This window comes from Sarcophilus harrisii, chromosome 2 (assembly GCF_902635505.1).
Source record: "Sarcophilus harrisii chromosome 2, mSarHar1.11, whole genome shotgun sequence".
In the NCBI taxonomy this organism is placed as follows: domain Eukaryota; kingdom Metazoa; phylum Chordata; class Mammalia; order Dasyuromorphia; family Dasyuridae; genus Sarcophilus; species Sarcophilus harrisii.
The window spans coordinates 500,029,990-500,048,664 of NC_045427.1; the positions used below are offsets into that span (position 1 = coordinate 500,029,990).

An 18,675-nucleotide genomic window follows, 5' to 3' on the forward strand; every position below is an offset into this window, starting at 1 on the left:
ATTAAAGACTATCAGTTTCTTAAGAGATCTCCATCTCCCAGTCTTGAGTTGTCATCTCCAAATACCACTCAATTATCCTTCTAAAGAGATCAGCATAATCTTCTTGATGTATATCACCAACTTGTTCAAAATGGCTCACTACTGCCTACTGATGAATAAAGACCAAATTTTTTAACTGGACATATGCCATAGCTTTTAGCCCACTCCAGTCAAACTGGTCTACTTATACTTCCCCAAGCAGTCCTGTACCATTCTATCTCATGTTTTTATGTTACCTTCTGGAGTCACCCTTTACATCACTATCAGATGAACTTCTTTCAATTGTCAAGACCCAACTTCACTTCCTCCACATAACTTGTCTTGTTCCACTTAAACTAATGTGATCGCTCCTTCCTATGAACTTTCATACAGTTAAAATCCTGTCTGAAATTTTCAGTTTGCTTGGTGCCTGCCTCATGTTTATATGAGACAATTTCTCACTGACAGATATTGTTTTACTCATCATCATATCACTCTTAGCACCTAAGAAAGTGCTTTGTTGAAGTTAATGGCCATTGATCCTCAAAAGTTTTGCTTCTGTGTAGATTAAGCAACAAGTGCCACATTTCCACTTGATGAGTCAAAGTAGGAAGGATGCCATCTGATAGCTATACTTTTAATGTGTGATCCTTTTCTCAGTAGCTCTTTTCTTCTTTCCAAAGTATAAACTGTTATATAATCTAATAAGTAATAAAATAATCTATAAGAAATATAATATAAAGAAAATCAAATTTTGAGTCTCCCTTTCTTCAAGGTTTACTATTCTATAATTTTTTTCAATCTGAAAGAAGATGTAGTGGTAGCATTTTCCTTCCAAAATACTCTCCTATTTTCTTCTAATCCCTTCCTCCAATTTTTTTTTTAATTTGCTCTGAAATTGTCTTCTTTGTACCTTTGGCTTGTTATTTTTTGTGCAGCAACTTCTTCAAATATCTTTTCTTCTATTCTTTCATTGTTCCCATTTCTCATTCAGAATGAGATCTTGACTTTTTTTTTTCTTTTGCACCTTTAACTATTTATACCAAACAGGGACAGTCAGATATACAGATGCATCACCATTTTTTCTAATATGGAAAAACTTGAATTAAACATATGTACTATAATTAATAAATTATATAAAGATCATTCATAACTTTACATGGAACGCCTTTGTTCTCTGTCTCCTTTTTTTTTTTTTAGTCTCAAAGTATATACCAGTTTCTTTAAAGGAGAAAGAAGTATTTACAGCCTGTATTTTCCATTGTAAACTCTTGGGCTAATTAGCAGCTTCCTCTCTAAACATGTTATTTTCAATTAGCTACCATTACTTCACTACTAGATCATTTCATTTTTATAGCCCATTTCCAATAGGTTTATCTTCTGCTTCTTTTTATCATAGTTGATAAAATAAGTTTATATTTTTTCCTTTCCAAAGCTAAAACATTCAATACATTCATTGAGCATACTTCTATTTGTTGAACTTGTTCATTTTTCTTCAGCCTAATAATAACAAAATGTCTAACTAATAATTATTTTCCCATCATTAAATATTCAAAACCTTTCCTGGACCCCTATTAATTCATGATTCTAAAATTTAACTTAACTTTCAAAGTTTGGTACCCCTATATTTCTACATCTTTTTTGACCTCTCCTTCTCACCCATTAAGACTTTCTCTGTACCTAAGCACAGAAGGCTTGGATTTACCTTGTTTGCTTTTCCCACATAAACATCTAAGTGTTCATATTATGATTCACACCAGGATAATTCATACATTATCTATTGAGAGAGGTACCACTCCCTAAAGCTTTCTAAGAATTACTTTAAAGGAGTAATGAAAACATTGTTGCTGGTGGTCATTCTCTGGATTGAAAATGCTCTCATCCTTTCTTCTTTTGCCGCTTATTAACTTAAATATAAAAGATAGTTTTGTACAGATAATATTTTCAAATGATGCGCAAAATGTTTATTTTTAATAGAATATTTAAAAATTCTAAACTTAGTACAACATATATCCCATCTGTTTCAGTAAATCATTTCTAATTATTAAGGTTATTCATTAGAATATTAGCTCTTTGTGAGAATGTGGGTAACAGAATATCCTCAGTAATCTGGAATCATAGTTGATTGCTGTATTCATCATACTTCTTCATTCTAAGTGGGAATTTTTTTCCCCTTAATCTTTATGACAACAATGGAATTTAAATTGGGCCTTCAAGGATAAACAGAATTTTGCTAGTCAAAAATTAGATGGGTAGAGCAGGAAGAAAATTTCAGGCAGATAGGCCAACATGTGTGGAAAACAAAGAGAAGTCTACTTGAGCTGGAATATATAACAATACTTGTAAGAAAACAATGAGATTAAGGTATTTTGGGGTCAGATTATGGAGGACCTTGAATGCCAGACCAAGGAATTTGGACTTAATTCACAAGACAATAGGGAGATCTGGAATATTTCTAAATAAGGGAAGTGATGAGACAAAAGCTGTGCTTTGGTAAGACTGATTTTGTAGCACAGTTTAGGTTGAAACAGCATAGGAAGAGACTGGAGCCAAGAAGATCAACAAGTATGGTACTGCAGCAATTGAAGCAAAAACTACTAAAACCCTGAAATTATTGTTCTATTAAATTTTCAATTAAGAGTGGCTCATTTCAAACCTTCTGCTTTAAAGTATTTTTAAATGACAGCTCAGTAAAAATCTACATCTTTACTGAATTTCCTAATTTGGATAGGTCTAATTGGCTTATGCCATAGTTCTCTCTAGCTCAGAAATTGATTATAGGCAATAGTATTTTAGAATCAGTAGTAAAGAATATTAGAATTTTCCTTAGAAGGAGAAATTTACATCAAATATATTAAAGCTAAAAGGAGTTGGAAAACAATTTAAATTTGTTAAGAAGAAATAAATATTTTCCTGCCATGCTAAATCTTAACTTCTAGCTATGAAACAGATACTATATTTTACCTCGACATTCAGTCCTTGTCAATGTGCTCTGATACCCAACTCGACACTGACATATGTAGGATCCTTGAGTATTGACACACTCTCCACCTACACAAGGATTTTTCTCACACTCATCAACATCTGTAAAATATAAACAGTAAATTGTTAGTAGGAAACTAGACAATAAGAATGTAGCTGCAAGAATTTTTGTTTTGTTTTGTTCCTTTTTTTTTTTGAGTTTGGATATACCCTTGCTTGCCAAGGACAAAAATATAGCAACCACTCCCAGGCTTGATTCCAATATTGCTTGGGATACTTTGCTCCATTTTCTCACCTTGGAAGAGTTTGCTCTTCCTTAAGTAGCCCAACGGCCCTCCATTTTGAGCTCATGACAATGTGGACAGCCACACAGTTTTAGCCCAACTGCAGATTTAAGCTAAAACTCAAGCAATCCACCAGCCTCAGCCTCCTCAGGAGCAGGCGTTACAGGTGTGTGGAGTACTACATATGGGAACAAGAATTTTAATAGTTTTTTTTTTTCCTTCCATGTGTAAAATGTCTTACTTTAAAACTTCAACAATCTGTTATTTGATTGGTATGGAATTCCCGTAAGCAATATAGATTACAACTTTGTTTTAATCATCAGTTAGTGAATAAGCATTTGTTAGCCCCTAATAAGTACCAGACATTGTTAGGGACAGGGATTGGACATATCCCTTTCTCCCTCCAATATCCCTCCCTGTAATCAATTCATATTTGCAACTTCTTTATAACTTATGATCTTGTAGAGGATAAGAAACCTGTCTGGAAACATAAAATCAATATGTGCCTTTGAAAGGCCTTGAACACAGCTCTAGTTGACAATAATATCAAAAATTTATCCACTCCGCAATAGACCTCTTACTTTCATTTACTGTGGTAATTCTAGAGGCAATGGGGTAAATGACTGCAAAAAGTAGGAGATTTTCAGGAGTCTCTATGGCTCAACATTTTAATTCCTTGGGGACAACCTTATAAGATTTGAAAATCTTACAAAGCCATTACAGACTGTTACCCCATCATTGGGTCTATAATTGAAGTCCTTCTAGGTTGGCAGGCCCTGGTAAAGATTATCTTCCAAAAGAGGCTTTGAGATAATGGGGATAATTGGGAGTAAATGCTATTCCATAATGATGCATTTTTTGCTTGTATTTGTATTCCTAGAACTTAGCATAGTGTCTGGTATATACCAAGGGCTTAAGAAATGTTTGTTAACTTTACCTGACATGAAGTATCAGAATAGGACTTTACTAGTGATGCAAAAGACAACATTTAAAAAAAAAAACTTTAAAAGACTATAAAACATCTAATGTTTTAAGAATGGCTTTTTCTTTCTCATTTTGTACACCCTAGCACCCTACTCAAGTGAACAAATTTACTTTCGCAAATAAAAGAGGGCACTGTCTTTTCCCATAATTTTTCAGAGAATATTTTTGAAGAGATGGTAGCATCATGAGGGCAAACAGTTTTTCTGTGTTGGATGTAGACTAGATGCTGACCTGCATGAGTTAAATGTAACTATTTCCTGACATTCTTTAAATACTAAAGGAGTTAGAACACTAGTTATCCTTTCTGAGTCTAGGAAATGGAAATCTAGCTACCTTGGGATCTCCCACCTTGAATTCTATAAACAACATTAGCAAGACTATAGAAGTCATTTTTAAAGGGAAGAATTTATCTATAATATAGTTTATACCCCCTGCCACAAATTTCAGTAACCCACTAACCTTATATTCTCCTAGAATTTACCCCTATACTAGAATGTTAGGGTTAAACTAAATACATGTAAAGCTCTTTGCAAATATCAAAGCTCTACATAAACATTATTTTTTATTGTTGTTAGTCCCCAAAAATCTACATTCTCTCATTTCACAAATGATTAAATTGAACCTGAAAAAGTTAAGAAATTTGCCTAAAGTTCCCATTGATAGTTACTGACTGAATCAAAATTAGAACTCGGGTTCATCTTGCTCCCTGTCTAATGATTTTTTTTTTAAACTACAGCTGAAGGTGATGGTCATATCACCCCACAACAGCAGAACCAGAAATAAAAACGTTTTTTTTTCTTTTTTCCTGTCTAAATCATTGATACAGAAATAGAGTAGATAAAATTGCCTGGAATAAGAAAGATGCTTATGCATCTAAGTGGATCAGTAAAAAAAAAAAAATGAATGAATGAAAAATTTAAAAACTCACAATACTCACTTTTAAGTCAGAAAGACCCAAATTCAAAACTTACTTTTGATACCTAATATGTAAGTCATTTAGCCCATCAGCCTCTGTTCACTCACTTGTAAAGCAGGAATATAACAGCACCTACTTCATAGAGTTATTATGAAACCCAAATGAAATGTCATCTATAAAGCACTTTGCAAACTTTACAGCTATATATTAGGTATTCTTATCATCCATTAGTGGATGCTTCTTGTAAGTTTTTTTCTAATCAGTAATAAAATTGATTCTATTAATAGCTCTATTACCAACTCTATTAAGTAGATAACAATTGAAAGAGTTTTTGCTTCAGTTTTAATCACTAACCAAACCAGAGATATTTTCTCTATAAACACTATCAAAGATTATCAAAGATTTGGAAAACAGGTAAAAGGACAGAAACAAGACATGTAAAGTGTTTTAAATTGAAATCATGAATAAACCTAGACCTTTATTCTGACAAAAAATTTAATTCTACACTGAACAAGTGGTTAGAGAATGACAATTTCAGGGCCTCAGTTCCAATTAGTCTAATCCATAGCCTCCCCCCAGCCAAAAGAAAATTCCCTATCATAACACACCAGACAAGTGGTCATCCAACTTTTGCTTGAAAATTTCTAGTAAAAGTTACTATCTTCTGAGCTAGTTCTCCTTTGGAGAGCTATAATTGTTATTAATAGCTGTGTTTATTTAATGTTTTAATATTTACAAAGTACTTTACATATGTGTAATATCTCATATAATGCTTAAAACAACCTTAAAGGTTATTATCCTATTTTTTATATTATCCTATATTGTCCAACCTAGCTGGTTAAGTGTCTGAGACTATATTTAAATTTGGATCTTTCTGATTCTCCAACTTAGGCTATAGCTAAGTTTCCTTATTAGAAAGTTTTTCCTTACATCAAGCTTGTTTCAAACAAGAGTATGTCTTTCAGGTATACAATAGTAAGAAGAGCCCGAAAACTATATCTTAGAGCCACAGTGAGACTTGTTTACTTAAGCCAAGGTCTTCTATCACAGTTACAGCCTTATGAAGGCAGCTATAAACTTATGGCCCAAAAATGAGCACAAGTCTCCTGAATCAAATAAGGTCTCAGTGCTCCCTTACATACCAAGCAAGGAATAACACATTTGCCTAGTCTAGAAAATTAGGAAATCTTAATTCTGATCCTTGCCCTGCCACTAATCAGAGCATTGAAAGAATAAGTAACTTTTTTAGTGTTATAGAGCTGTGTCAGACAGAGGGTTCACACCCAGGTGAACCTTACTCTTGAGGCCAGCTTTTTATTTACTTTATCACCTTGTCTCTCAGTGGTTAATAAATGCTTAAGTGTGCTTAATAAATGTTTCCTTAAATGAATTTATTTGAATTATATTCAACTCAATGAAAGATTGTTTTTGTACCCTTTTCAAATATAATGGCTCAGTACTAAGGGTACTTAGAGGCCTGCTGCTAAAAGGGTCCCTAGCAGGTGGAGGGAAAGGTAATAAAAGGTAATTCAGATAAAAGAATGATGAAAGAAAAAACTGGCTGAAACCAATTAAAATAAGCTAATAGGCTAGTTAGAAGTAAAAAAGATAAGCACTAAAAAAAAGTCTCCGTTAAAAAAAGGCTTTTGAAAAGAAAGGAGAAAGCGTAACAGAGATTCCTAAGATGTCTATTATAATCTGATTTTTTTTTTTTAAAAAGAGGGGGAACCAGATGTTCTGGATGAACATCTGGGGCAATCCCAATTCTGAACAATTCATTCTGTAGGACAATCGTAAATATACTCCACTGGGGACATCTGAAATTTTTATTCCTTTCTGTCTTTATTACTGTGATTGGTACACTTTTTAGAATACTCAATGCTTTAAAATTAGAAGAAAAGTTGTAGCAGGGACCTGAGACTGTCATTAAACTGAAAATATTACCAAATTAGTTCCCACCCATGCCTTTCATCCCCACCATGTTAACAAATCTGGTTATTTTACCCAGCAGAGGTGTCAAACAGGTGGCCTACAGATTGGATTAGGCCTATAAACTCTTGAGTGTGGCCTAAATCAATTAAAATGTCATTGGGGAACAGTAATAAAATAAATAAAATACTATAAAACGTTGATAATACGAAATTTTTAAGTTAAATCAAAATGCAAATCCACAGGAATTTTTATTTATGGATTGGTGACCACCATTTCTATTTAAATTTGACACTTAACTAAACAAGTAGATTCAAAAGCAGGAAGAGGGAGTCCTGTTCTAGGCTGATTACTATCTCCCTGGAAAAAAACAATGATACACAGAGAGTTGAGCTCACTATTACTATACCACTTATGGAAACAGTCCTACATCACATACCAATGCATTCTCCACGAATATCAAGCTGGAATCCTTTGTTGCATTCACAGCGGTAGCTCCCAGGAGTGGGAATACAGTGACCATTGAGGCAGAGACCTCGATACAGCTGGCAGTAATCTGTGATATTGACTGGCAACACCCCTACAAAAATTATTTTTTATGGAGGTTAATGTTTGGTAAAATGATATGAATCATGAATATTAATATTATAGCGTATATATACTAAACACATAAAAGTAGTTATCAAAAAAGTGACTATTTTCTGTATATTTAGATCAGACATGCTGAGAATACAAATGACTAAGTGGAAGTGATTTTGGGCTTCCAAAGTTATTTCTGCCCTATCAGGCATACACAGGCGTCAAAGTATGTCACTCCCCTCCTTAGCTGGCATACCAAAAGTGGTAATAGCAGATAATCAGCAGGTAGATGGTATTAACCAAATCAAGTGTGCAAGGTATAATCCATTGCAAAGATTGATTTTACATTTCTAATGTACTCTGTATAAAGTGCATCCTATAAATATCTTAATTCCATTTAATGGACAAGTCCAAATGATTTTAAGTTCACTTGCTAAATTTAAATATAAACAAAAATTAAATAGCAAAAATAGGTATTAAGAACCTAGTATAACATGAAAAAAAATAATCAAATGCCAATTCAATTCTTACGTGACGGTTCCCGAGATGGATAAGGCTCTGGGAGTTGTGGTCTTGGGATTGGTGGATAGATGCCAGGAGGTACAGGGACACCAGGAGGCACTGGACCACTGGGAGGGAAGACACCAGGAGGCAAAGGAATATCAGGTCTTCCAGGAACTATCCCAGGTAGGGTGCAAAGCCTGTGGAATTCCTCTGATGGGGAAAAATATCAAGATTAAACTTAAGCTATGACAAAAAAAGTTACTTGTTTGCAGATTTTTATTTTATTTATTTTTTTTAGGTAAGTGAGATTAAGTGATCACACAAGATCACTCAGGATCACACAGCTTGGAAGTATCTGAGGTCAGATTTGAATCCAGGTGCTCCTGACCTTAGGGTTGGGTGCTTTATCCACTGTGTCATACCCCTATTTAGTGATTTTCAAAAAGCTATTTCTTTCAATTTCATTAAAAGAAAAATTTGTTTCATGTTTATGTTATACAAAGGAGTGCTAGTCACAAAAGTAATAAAAACCAGAGTAAGGCAGGAGTTATTGTTTTTAGGAAGTTTAATGTTTTGCACAGAAAATAAGGCACATGCACATACAGAACTATCCTATAAAGCCTACATTATAAGAGTGCAACAGAGGCAACTATCATTTCCAATTTGGAAAGGGAATCAAATCAGGAAGAGCTTTACTTTCAAGGTCACATTTGAGCTGGACCTTAAAGAAGAAGCAGTGGAAGGGGAGAAATCTAGGTAGAAAGAATGCCATAAGAGATAGTATGGATTACAATTGTGCTCAGAGAGCACTAAGTAGTCAAGCTAAAGCCAGAAAGACAAAAGTTGTAGGGGAGGGAGAGTTTGAATGACAAGCTAAAGACAATTTGTAGGCAAGAAACTCTCTTATCACAAGGGACATATTAAAGGGTCTGTTAGGAAAATTAATTTCTTGAGACTTTTTAGGTTACAATGAAGGAAGGTAATATGGGAAACAGTCTCATCCTTCAGAAGATTATTACAAGTCTCGACAATAAATGAGGACTGGAACTATGGCAATGGCAGCTACAGTGGAAGAAAATGGCTAAATATAAGAGAGACTATTGTCAAGCCTAGTATATTTGATCATTCTGAGATCATAAGTGATCTTTGAAAAGTCAATTTTAGTCAAGTAGAGGATTCTGAAGCTAGGGAGTTCAAGAATGAGTAAGAAATAAGGTAGTGAAGGTAGCAATTACAAATTTTACCTTCTAGATATTTCCTGAGAAAATAAGTAAAAGCTACTTCCAAACAGGAAAAAAAAATGAAGAAAAGGTTTGTTTTAAGAAGGATAAAGAGATTAGTAGAAAAGGAAGCAGATGTACAAGAAGAAGATACAAGGAAGAAATAGGACAACTAATGGACCAAGGACCTGAAAGAGGGCAGAAGAGAATGGAATCATAGTTAAAAGATGGAAAGGAGAATATTTTTTCAAAGTAGAAAGGGAGAGGAAATGGGTAGAAATATTGAAATTCTAAGGTAGTGAAAGTAAAGTGAGGGTAATCATATCAAAGAGCTATTGTATTAAAATAAGACATCATCTTATTAAATTGAAATTATTGTGCCTGGGTAAGGCTATATAATTTGGTATTCTTGGAATTATAAATGACAACTAAAAGCAAATTTTAAGACTGTAAATAGAAATAGATTATTTCCATAATCACACCCTAAAATATATGGACCATTTATCTATATACATCCTAATCAAAATATATTTTAAAAATATTTAGAAATATCAAGGAAAACACAAAAGTCAAAAAGCAAGATAAATATTCTCTTTATACCACTAACCAATTACTAACTTATCATTTCAACCACAATGTTCCAGTCCTAATTTACTACTGAATTTCATCTTATTTGCTTCCAATTGAATCAGAGGAGGCAAACCATGGTGGATAGAAAGGTGGGTTTAAGTCTTTCCTGTGATATACACTGATTTTGTGACCCTGAGTATATCACTTAACCTCTCAATGCTCTAGGAATAGATGCCTATCTTATTGGGAAGAGTTTCTTCATTGAGAGATGCCTATACAAAAGAAATCAAAGGATCAGTTGGGGAATAAGAAAAATTAGTCCAATACTCTTGTCCAGGACTCAGCTGGCAATAGAGCTAAGAATGGATCTTACATTTTAAAATAAAGTTTTAAAGTATTTTAAAATGTTAAAAACTATTCTTAGGTCATCCAGTTAGTCCTTGCTGTAGTTTTCTGACCCTTGTTATAGAGCAATGATTCTCAAAAAGTATGGGTTCAGAGAATCCTGGAGGGGGGTCTCTGAAACCTTTTCAAAAAGTCTACAATTCAAAATTAGTTTTTATTTCTAATATGGTAACTATCTATAAATATAACCCCATAAACCAAAAACTCTTTGAACAGATCTTCAATATTTTAATAGAATGAAAATACTGAGAACAAAAGTTTGAGAACCATTGTTCTAGCTTAGTGGATGACACAGAAGTATAAGGGACCGAGATGCTGCATTAGATGTTTGCTGAAATATTTTCTAAATCTATGACTGATGTTTCCAAATTCAAATAAAACCCCCTTTTTAAGTATAGTAACCCTATTAGTCAATACTCTGCAATAGAGCCTAATTATGATGAGGTTCCATATTTTGGCCCAAAGTTTCCTATTTTTACCTTTTAGTTTCCACAAAACTCTGACAATGATAACTAATGCTTGTGATTACCTAACTTACAAATTACTAGTTCTAGTATATGTTGAAGGCTTATAATCATAAAATCATCACAGTATCAACAAAACTAGAAGGTACCTTAAGAGTTCCACCGTCCTTCATATTATAGATGAAGAAATTGAGACCAAGAGAATTCAGATAATTTTCTGAGTCTGAGCCAATTAATGGCAGAAGGTGGACTTGAATCCAACTCCTTTAACTTCAAATCCAACACATTCCCCCCAATATCATACTATTTCTCATGTAAGTTACTGTTATATGTCCAAATTAGTCAAAACTAGTGACTTCAAAAGGCAATCTGGGAGTGGATATCTTCCTAACATCTTCCATAAAGATTGAAACAAAGGATGCAGTTTGTTAACGAACAATCTTTTGTATCCTGATGATAAAGCAATCTCACTAATTTCTCCAGCTTATATCCTGCCTTTGAGGACTTTAAAGAGCATTTCATTATGAATTCTGTAGTCCCTTGCAGGTCTTTTTTGGCTTATCTAATTTCTTGTTTGCACCTGACTTACCCCACAAGTGTACCTCTTCTATTAAATCAAGCAGTCTACAAATTAGTTATGCAGGCTTTTCCTTGGAGCACCTGGCCTTTTGAATCTCTGGCACATGTTTTTACTGGGCTTCCAAAAGGTGTTTTTAAATAGTTTCCAGGCTCCCTGTGGGATATTCACTTTGGGTGTTTTTTTTTTTTTAACTATTCCTTCCCATTTTTCCACTAAATAATGCCCACATTTTGTCATAGTTCCCTCTCTTATAACCGAGGAACCATGTGGTGGATTTCTGTTGGTTTTTCCTCTCTTGCCAGGATTTTGTACTTAATCACACTATAATCACTACCACATAGTGGTTCACCCACAGATACTTCCTACACCAGTTCCTGTCCACTACTCTGAAACAAACCCAAGCTATTTCCTTTCCTTGTGGACTCTAATTTGACTTCTTCCAAGAAGTAGTCATTTGTCTCATCCAAAAACCTTCCTTGTTACATCCCCATAGGGAATTCTGCCAATTTATGGGTAGATAATTATGATGTTCTTATATTGTCCCCATTATTACTACCTGGCCTAATTTGGCGGCTTTTCCAATCTTATTTAACATTCCCAGGCCTGTTTTATTATCCAGGTCAGGTGGTCTGTAGCATGAAACCCCATTACCACAGTTTTATTTTATATCTGGTATTTCTTCCCATGGGGATTCTATAGCACTTTGTGTTGCCTGGTTAAGAAAATAGTAACCCACATTTATATGGCAATTTAAAGTTTGCAAAAGCTTCTTTTTTCAATAAGGCACAGTGGAAAGTGTAGGATCTGAAGTACAAAGGGCCTAGATCTGAACTCTATTTCTGCTATTATTTAAGTAATCTTGAAAAGTCACCTAAATTTTCCCAAGTTCCAAGTTTCCTCATTTGTAGAATGAGGATGTTGGACCAAATAAGCTTAAAAGTCTTGTTTGTTCTAAATCTATAGTACTACCAATTCTATAAGGTATTATGATCCCCATTTTGTAGAGCAGGAAACAAATTCAGTGACATGGCTTGCCTATGACTACATAGGTAGAATATCCTGGAGCAAGGACTTAAACCAGTCAAATGCTCTTCACAACACAGAGCTGTTAATACTGTGGCTTGTAGTTGATTATAACACTCGGCTAACTATATAATCTATGATGAAGCAGCATCCTGTCCTATCAGTGATCCTTTTCCCCTCTAGTTTCTGAGATGCTAATTTTATTACTTGATACTATTCTCCCATTTTTAAAAATATTTGTCATTTCTACAACAGCACTTAAGAATAAACATGCTTTTTCGTTATTTCCCTCTATTGTCTAGTTGTCAGAGTTAATATAGTTATTTGGGGCACATTATCAAGTTCTAACCAATTATTCTAGCAGAATTTGTGTCACTCTGAAACTCTGCTTTTCCCATTCACCAACCTAGGGACACATTTTTGTCTCACAACAATACTACAAATCTTTTTCATGTAAAAACTATGATTATTTTAAGAAGACTCATGCCATTTTTGTCAAGGTAAAACACATCATTTCTGGAGAGATTCCATCTACCTCTCAAAGTTTTCCTAGATGCCGATCCACTAAATCTTTTTTCATCATTATATCCAAAAAAATCTAAAATTCTGAAGATTTCTAGTTATAGCAGGATTTCAATGAACCCAAAACTATCTAACTCTTCATGTCTGAACAATCAAAAAAAAAAAAAAGGCTGCCTCAGAAGATATAAGTATACTATATACTATATGTAAACTATACTATAAATCTTCAAGCAAAGACTAGGTGATAATTTGATAGGAATGTTGTAGAGGGGATTCTTATTCAGATATGAATTAAACAATGACCTTTGAAATCCCTTCCAACTCTTTAGATTCTGTCACTAGAAGAAGCAGCCTTATTTTGTGACAAGGCACCATGAAAAAAATATTCTAAGAGTGTTACACCAAGAAAATATGATTTAGACAGGAAGATCTTGATTTTAGTTTTGAAAATATATTGATTTCAGGAGGCCAGCTAACCTCCAGGTGAGGATGACTTACAAGACTTTGGAAATGCAAGTATGGAACATCAGAATGAAGTCAGAGCTAAAGATAAAGATTTAGGAATATGTTGACTTAAATTATGACAGTATATGGAATGAAATAAGAGAAGAATTGAGGACAGAAATATGGAATGTGTCTATATTTAAGATATGAGAGAAAGAGGAGAAGCCATGGAAGGAAACAAAACTGATTGGACAAAAAGATAGGAAGAAAACCAGAACACAATGTCACAGATATCAACTTAAAATAATGTATCAAGGAGAGGGTGATAAAAAGAGCCAATTATTTCAGACAGATGAATACTTAGTATTCTTATTAAATTATAACAAAGATCTTTTCTAAGTTGTATGTAACAGATTTACAGTTTCATGTACAATCATCATTTTTGCTTATGTTATTGAAATACTTGTTTTATTTCTTAAATTCAGAATAAAATAAAATGTATAAAAGACTTCTCTGGTTTATGAAGTTATGGGCATCATTTTTAAAAAACTGTCTCAGAAGTGTGCTAATAATGAGAATGGAATTAAATTGGGTAAGGAAGTAGAATGAGAAACTGAAAACTACTTTAAATCAATGAAAGAAAAGAGCAAGAACAGAAAAAAAAAAAAAAAACAGTGGTAGTGGCTCACTGTTGAGGATTAGTAAAGTTGGTAGACTAAAAGAATAAAGGGAATTAGGATTCCATGACAGGAGCAAAAGTAACTCTCAAGTTGATCATAGAATCCAGGGTGGCTAGGGAGGTAACTGCTCCTAGATAAAGATTGATAAATTTTAATAATAGATAAAGTTCACAATGATTACAAATCAGATTCAATACCTTTGAAAGAAAAAAAAAAAAGGAAAGTAAAGGAAATACAGTCAGAAAGTTGGAAATCCAGGATATTTGAGATAATTTCAAAGTAAAACTATGTTGAAGTATGTTATAGTGAGGGACTAAAACAGAATGGAGATGAAGTCTGAGATGACCACCAGAAGGATATTCAGATAGTGATGAAAATTAAAATGAAAGAGCTATGAGTGTATGATGTTAGAAAATGAATCAATTTGGATGGTGAAGCCACTAAAGAGAAAAATTGTTAAATGAATGTGAAGTCATTAAGGAAGGCTATAATAATGGTGATAAAAGGATGTGGCTAAAATGGCAGGACCTTTATAAAAGAGATACTGCTAAGTGACAGAAGAGCAATGATGAACCAAAACTGGCATAGGTGCAATAAAACAGCTAGGTTAATCCCTTTTTTCCTCTCCTTGTGAATCAAATAAACACAAGGATGAGTAACTATAATTGGAGGAAATTGAGAGGAATGGTTTCAGTTAGAAAAAGCTAAATCTCAAATCAAGTCTAGGAGGTAAAAAACATTGTCATTTTTTAAAAATTTGACACAGGAGAATTTGACTATAATAGAAAAGACAGGGTTGGATTGGGTATTGGGATAAGGGTTACACTGTGATGAACAAAATATTTTCATCATGGAGCAAAAATTGAACGGATACCTACATTGTAGTCAGAACACTGATAGGATAGAATGTTGCCAGATGGCCCAGATACATTCTTTGCCTTCAGATACACTAACAATTAAATCAATCACTAGCATATGATAAAATTAAGCTGTTTTTAAAGATCTACGGAAATGAAATTTTAACGGTCACGCTTTGTAAACTGTTTTCATATATAGCAATTCTCCCCTCAATAAAGCCTTTTTTTAAACTTGGGCTCAATTTGTCATGTTCTTTTCTCATCAGATGTCATAACCTTTTCTCCTCTATAGAATACACATTAATCATTTCTAAGATCAATATTAAAGTACCTTATTATTTTTAAACTTAAATAACCCTTATAAATCTACTCTTTTTTCATTTCGTAAATACTTGCTTTTCAAAATGGACTTCTCTGAATTCCTTCCAATTCTTGATCTCCCTCAGAAACCCAAATTGGACTCTACTAAAATGACCTCCTAGGTATTGAATAAAAGGAGAAAGGCTACCTGCCATTCTATACGTGGAAATGACTTATCACCCAAAGTTTTCTAAGAGAAGAGTTTTTGAAAATTTGTAGGAGAAAAGAAAAACAAAGAAAATCAACAAAAATGAAAGGCAGCTGGGGAAGACTACCAAAATTCTGTAACTAAGTTAATTACTTAAAAAGGTCATTAACAGCCGTGTTCACTCACTTTAGGGCTGAGGTCCTTTACCCCTCGTATTTCAACAGAATTTAGAACAGCTCTTTCATTTCCTTGCCGTGCTAAGCCTTTCTGTACCCATTTTGAAGGACCTGGAGGGGCAGCCAGAAGAAAGCCTACCTGTGGCCCGGATGGGGCACATCTCGGGGGCTGTCGCGGGCCCCGGGGCCCAGCAGCGGCCCACCTCGCAGCAGCACTGGACCTTGGAGAGCTGCTGGGGAAGCTGGTTGTTGCAGCGCCCATTGGCCAGGGACGCGTAACAGAATCCTTGGCGAACATCTGTGAGGGCAGAACAGGGCACGGATTTCATTCACGTGAAACATGGGGAAGTGACGCCCTCCAAGATAACACAATTCTCAAGGTCTACTCAAGTAGATAAAAAGGCAGGACCTCAAGCTCGCACATGCACATCCCCTGCCTCCACCTTTTTTTGGTTTCCAACGAGCATGTGCAAAACATTCTGTCCTTCCTCCCCCTCAGCTTCAGCGGAGTACAAGCCAATAAACTCCTCCCTTCCCAGCTCTTTCTGCCCAGAAGTCCTGAGGCAAGTGGGGGTTGGGAATAGCATAAATAATGAACCTGTGCAGTATTGCTACTATTCAAAGTTATAGTTATATAAACCCAAGTAATTGGCGTAAGTCCATTGTAAAATATGCAGCACCAATTCAAATTTCATTTGTGGATTCATTGTTTGAAAGAAAAATCAAAAACAATATGAGAGATGCACAAAATCACCACTTTTTATATCATATATTCATATGTATTGATTTTATGTCATATATTATTATGTAATTATAGTTAATTTTTCACAACTACTTAAAATATGTGTCTTTGTAATGATTTTGACATATTGAATGAGTCTAAATCGCAATTAAACAGAACTTAGGTGCTTAATGTTTATTGAATTGAATTATATACTCTCCCTGGAATCAAACTATTTAATTCTAATAACTTTACACAAATATAAGATCAAAATATAAGATCTATTTTTAAAGCAAAGGGAAGTCATTTTGTCAAGTCCTTTTTTCTTCTTCTTTCTCCCCCCCCTTTTCCCCTTCCCCCACCCTCACCCCTCCATCCCCCCAAGGCTAACATTGAGTCATACTTCTGGGTAAGAAGGCATGGGGAGAAAGTAGGTTTTTTAAAAATACACATCTAAATTAAATGTTTATCCACCAATATTTCTTTAAAATCTATTTCAAAACAACCTGAAATGATATTTCACTTTGTAAGTTTTCCTTCTCTTCCCCAAGATAACATTGAATCAAACTTAAAGGGCAAATTAGGGATGTTTAAATGTTAATTCAGAAAAAAATCCACACCTAAATTAAATCTTTATCAGTATTTCTTTTCTCTTAATAGCTTACCACTAAGAGGGTTTTAAAAGGAATTGATTAAAATTTACAGATTAAACTATTCGTGATTCCAAATATTCCTATAGGAAATGATATTTTTTGGAAGAATGTTTTCTTGGCAACAAAGTTATCTTTTCAGAGCAACATCACAATATGCATTTCTAGATATTATTTTATTGGGTTTTATCTATTTGATCATCATGACAATATATAATTCACTGCAGCACTCACTGATGCTATCAGAAAATAGAACATGACAAGGCAAAAATGTGTTTTTGTGGGTTTCAGATGAGAAATTGCCATGATAAACTTGACATTGATAATCCGCTGTATATATATTGCCATCTTCCCACCTGATGTCTACACAAATATTTAACTTGAAGCAAAATGCAATTTGCCAGACAAAAATTTTGTTAATTTTTTTTAAAAAAAAGAACTGTTGGAAAAAATGAGGTGAAAGGGAAATGAGGCCCAAAGAAGTTAGACATTAATTTGTTTCTTGCATGTGATTCAACCAGATAAAGGCATTGTGATATGTCCTATGAAAATAGGAAAACATTAAATAAAATAGCAACGATTAGACAATTTAGTTCTTAAGCATATATTTTATGGGTGCATTTTCTAATGAGAAAACCAGCAACAGATGCTATATGCAAAATGATGACAATAATGAATATGGCTAAAAAATGACCAGAAAGTGTTTATACTACATCATTTTCCAATATAGCTGCTAAGTAGAAATAAAACTAATTTTGAGATACTTAAATCACTAACATCAAAAAGTCTAAAAAACAAAAATATGAACAAGCCATAAAACAAAGTTATGGGCTAGTTTTGAAAGGCAAAACAATTATTTCTTTAAAAATATTTTTAAACTACTGGCGGGTATTCAATTGCTTTCTAAATTTTTTTTTTTCCCTGTGGTTCAAGTTCCTGTACCACTAGTCAGAATGAACTCACAACTAAGGGGCAGAGGAAGTTTAATGTAGCAAGTTCCAGGATGAATGGATTCAATGGAACTGAAAACAGTGTTAGCTTTGTGGAGATGAGGACAAGAGCTCCCCATAAAGAGGATTAAGAAACAGTATCTGTAGAACCTTTCAAGATGTGATAAATAAGCAACTCTTAAAACCATATAATACTTGATGTCCAGTATTCAAAGAATGTGTTGGGTTCAAACCAAAAACTACTGAGAGTTGAGACAAAGTTTCAAACCTAGTGTAATGTCTCAGGTGCAAATAAGTTTGGTGGTCACAACCTAATGTAAACACTTGACCATACTGGGAAATATGTACGCATAATTTACAGTGTGGTCTGCTTTCAAACTGCAAATAGAATTTCAGACTATGACTGCAATACTCAGTGCTAAATTCAATCAGCTGGCTAATAACCACTTATGTTAGAAAAACTGGGAATTGTGTCTGTGTTGGCATGTCTGTTTTTAGCCTGATGGCTCATTCATTAGATTTAAAGCTTAGGGACGTGGATCAAAATTTTGCATCTGAAGGTTGGCAGAGCAGTAAATCATGTTTGTGTATATAAGCAGTCCCAGACTTAAAACATCTGACTTATAAATGAACAACACTTACACACAATAATGCTCACTTATAGCCATGAATAGTTGTGGAAATTGTGGGGGGAAAAAGTTAGAATTTT

The 18,675-nt window shown here is 34.0% G+C and overlaps 1 protein-coding gene across 2 annotated transcripts in view; it reads right to left on the reverse strand.

The window, feature by feature from the left end:
- FBN1 (fibrillin 1) overlaps positions 1-18,675 on the reverse strand; it is a 268,419-nt gene that overhangs the window by 112,141 nt on the left and 137,603 nt on the right. For both annotated transcript variants that reach the window (XM_031955152.1, XM_031955151.1), the window contains exons 9-12: positions 15,785-15,943; positions 8,224-8,406; positions 7,553-7,693; positions 2,983-3,102 (exon numbers count right to left, since the gene is read on the reverse strand). In XM_031955152.1, coding sequence (XP_031811012.1) covers positions 2,983-3,102; positions 7,553-7,693; positions 8,224-8,406; positions 15,785-15,943 — 603 coding nt within the window. The remainder of the gene's footprint in view (positions 1-2,982; positions 3,103-7,552; positions 7,694-8,223; positions 8,407-15,784; positions 15,944-18,675) is intronic.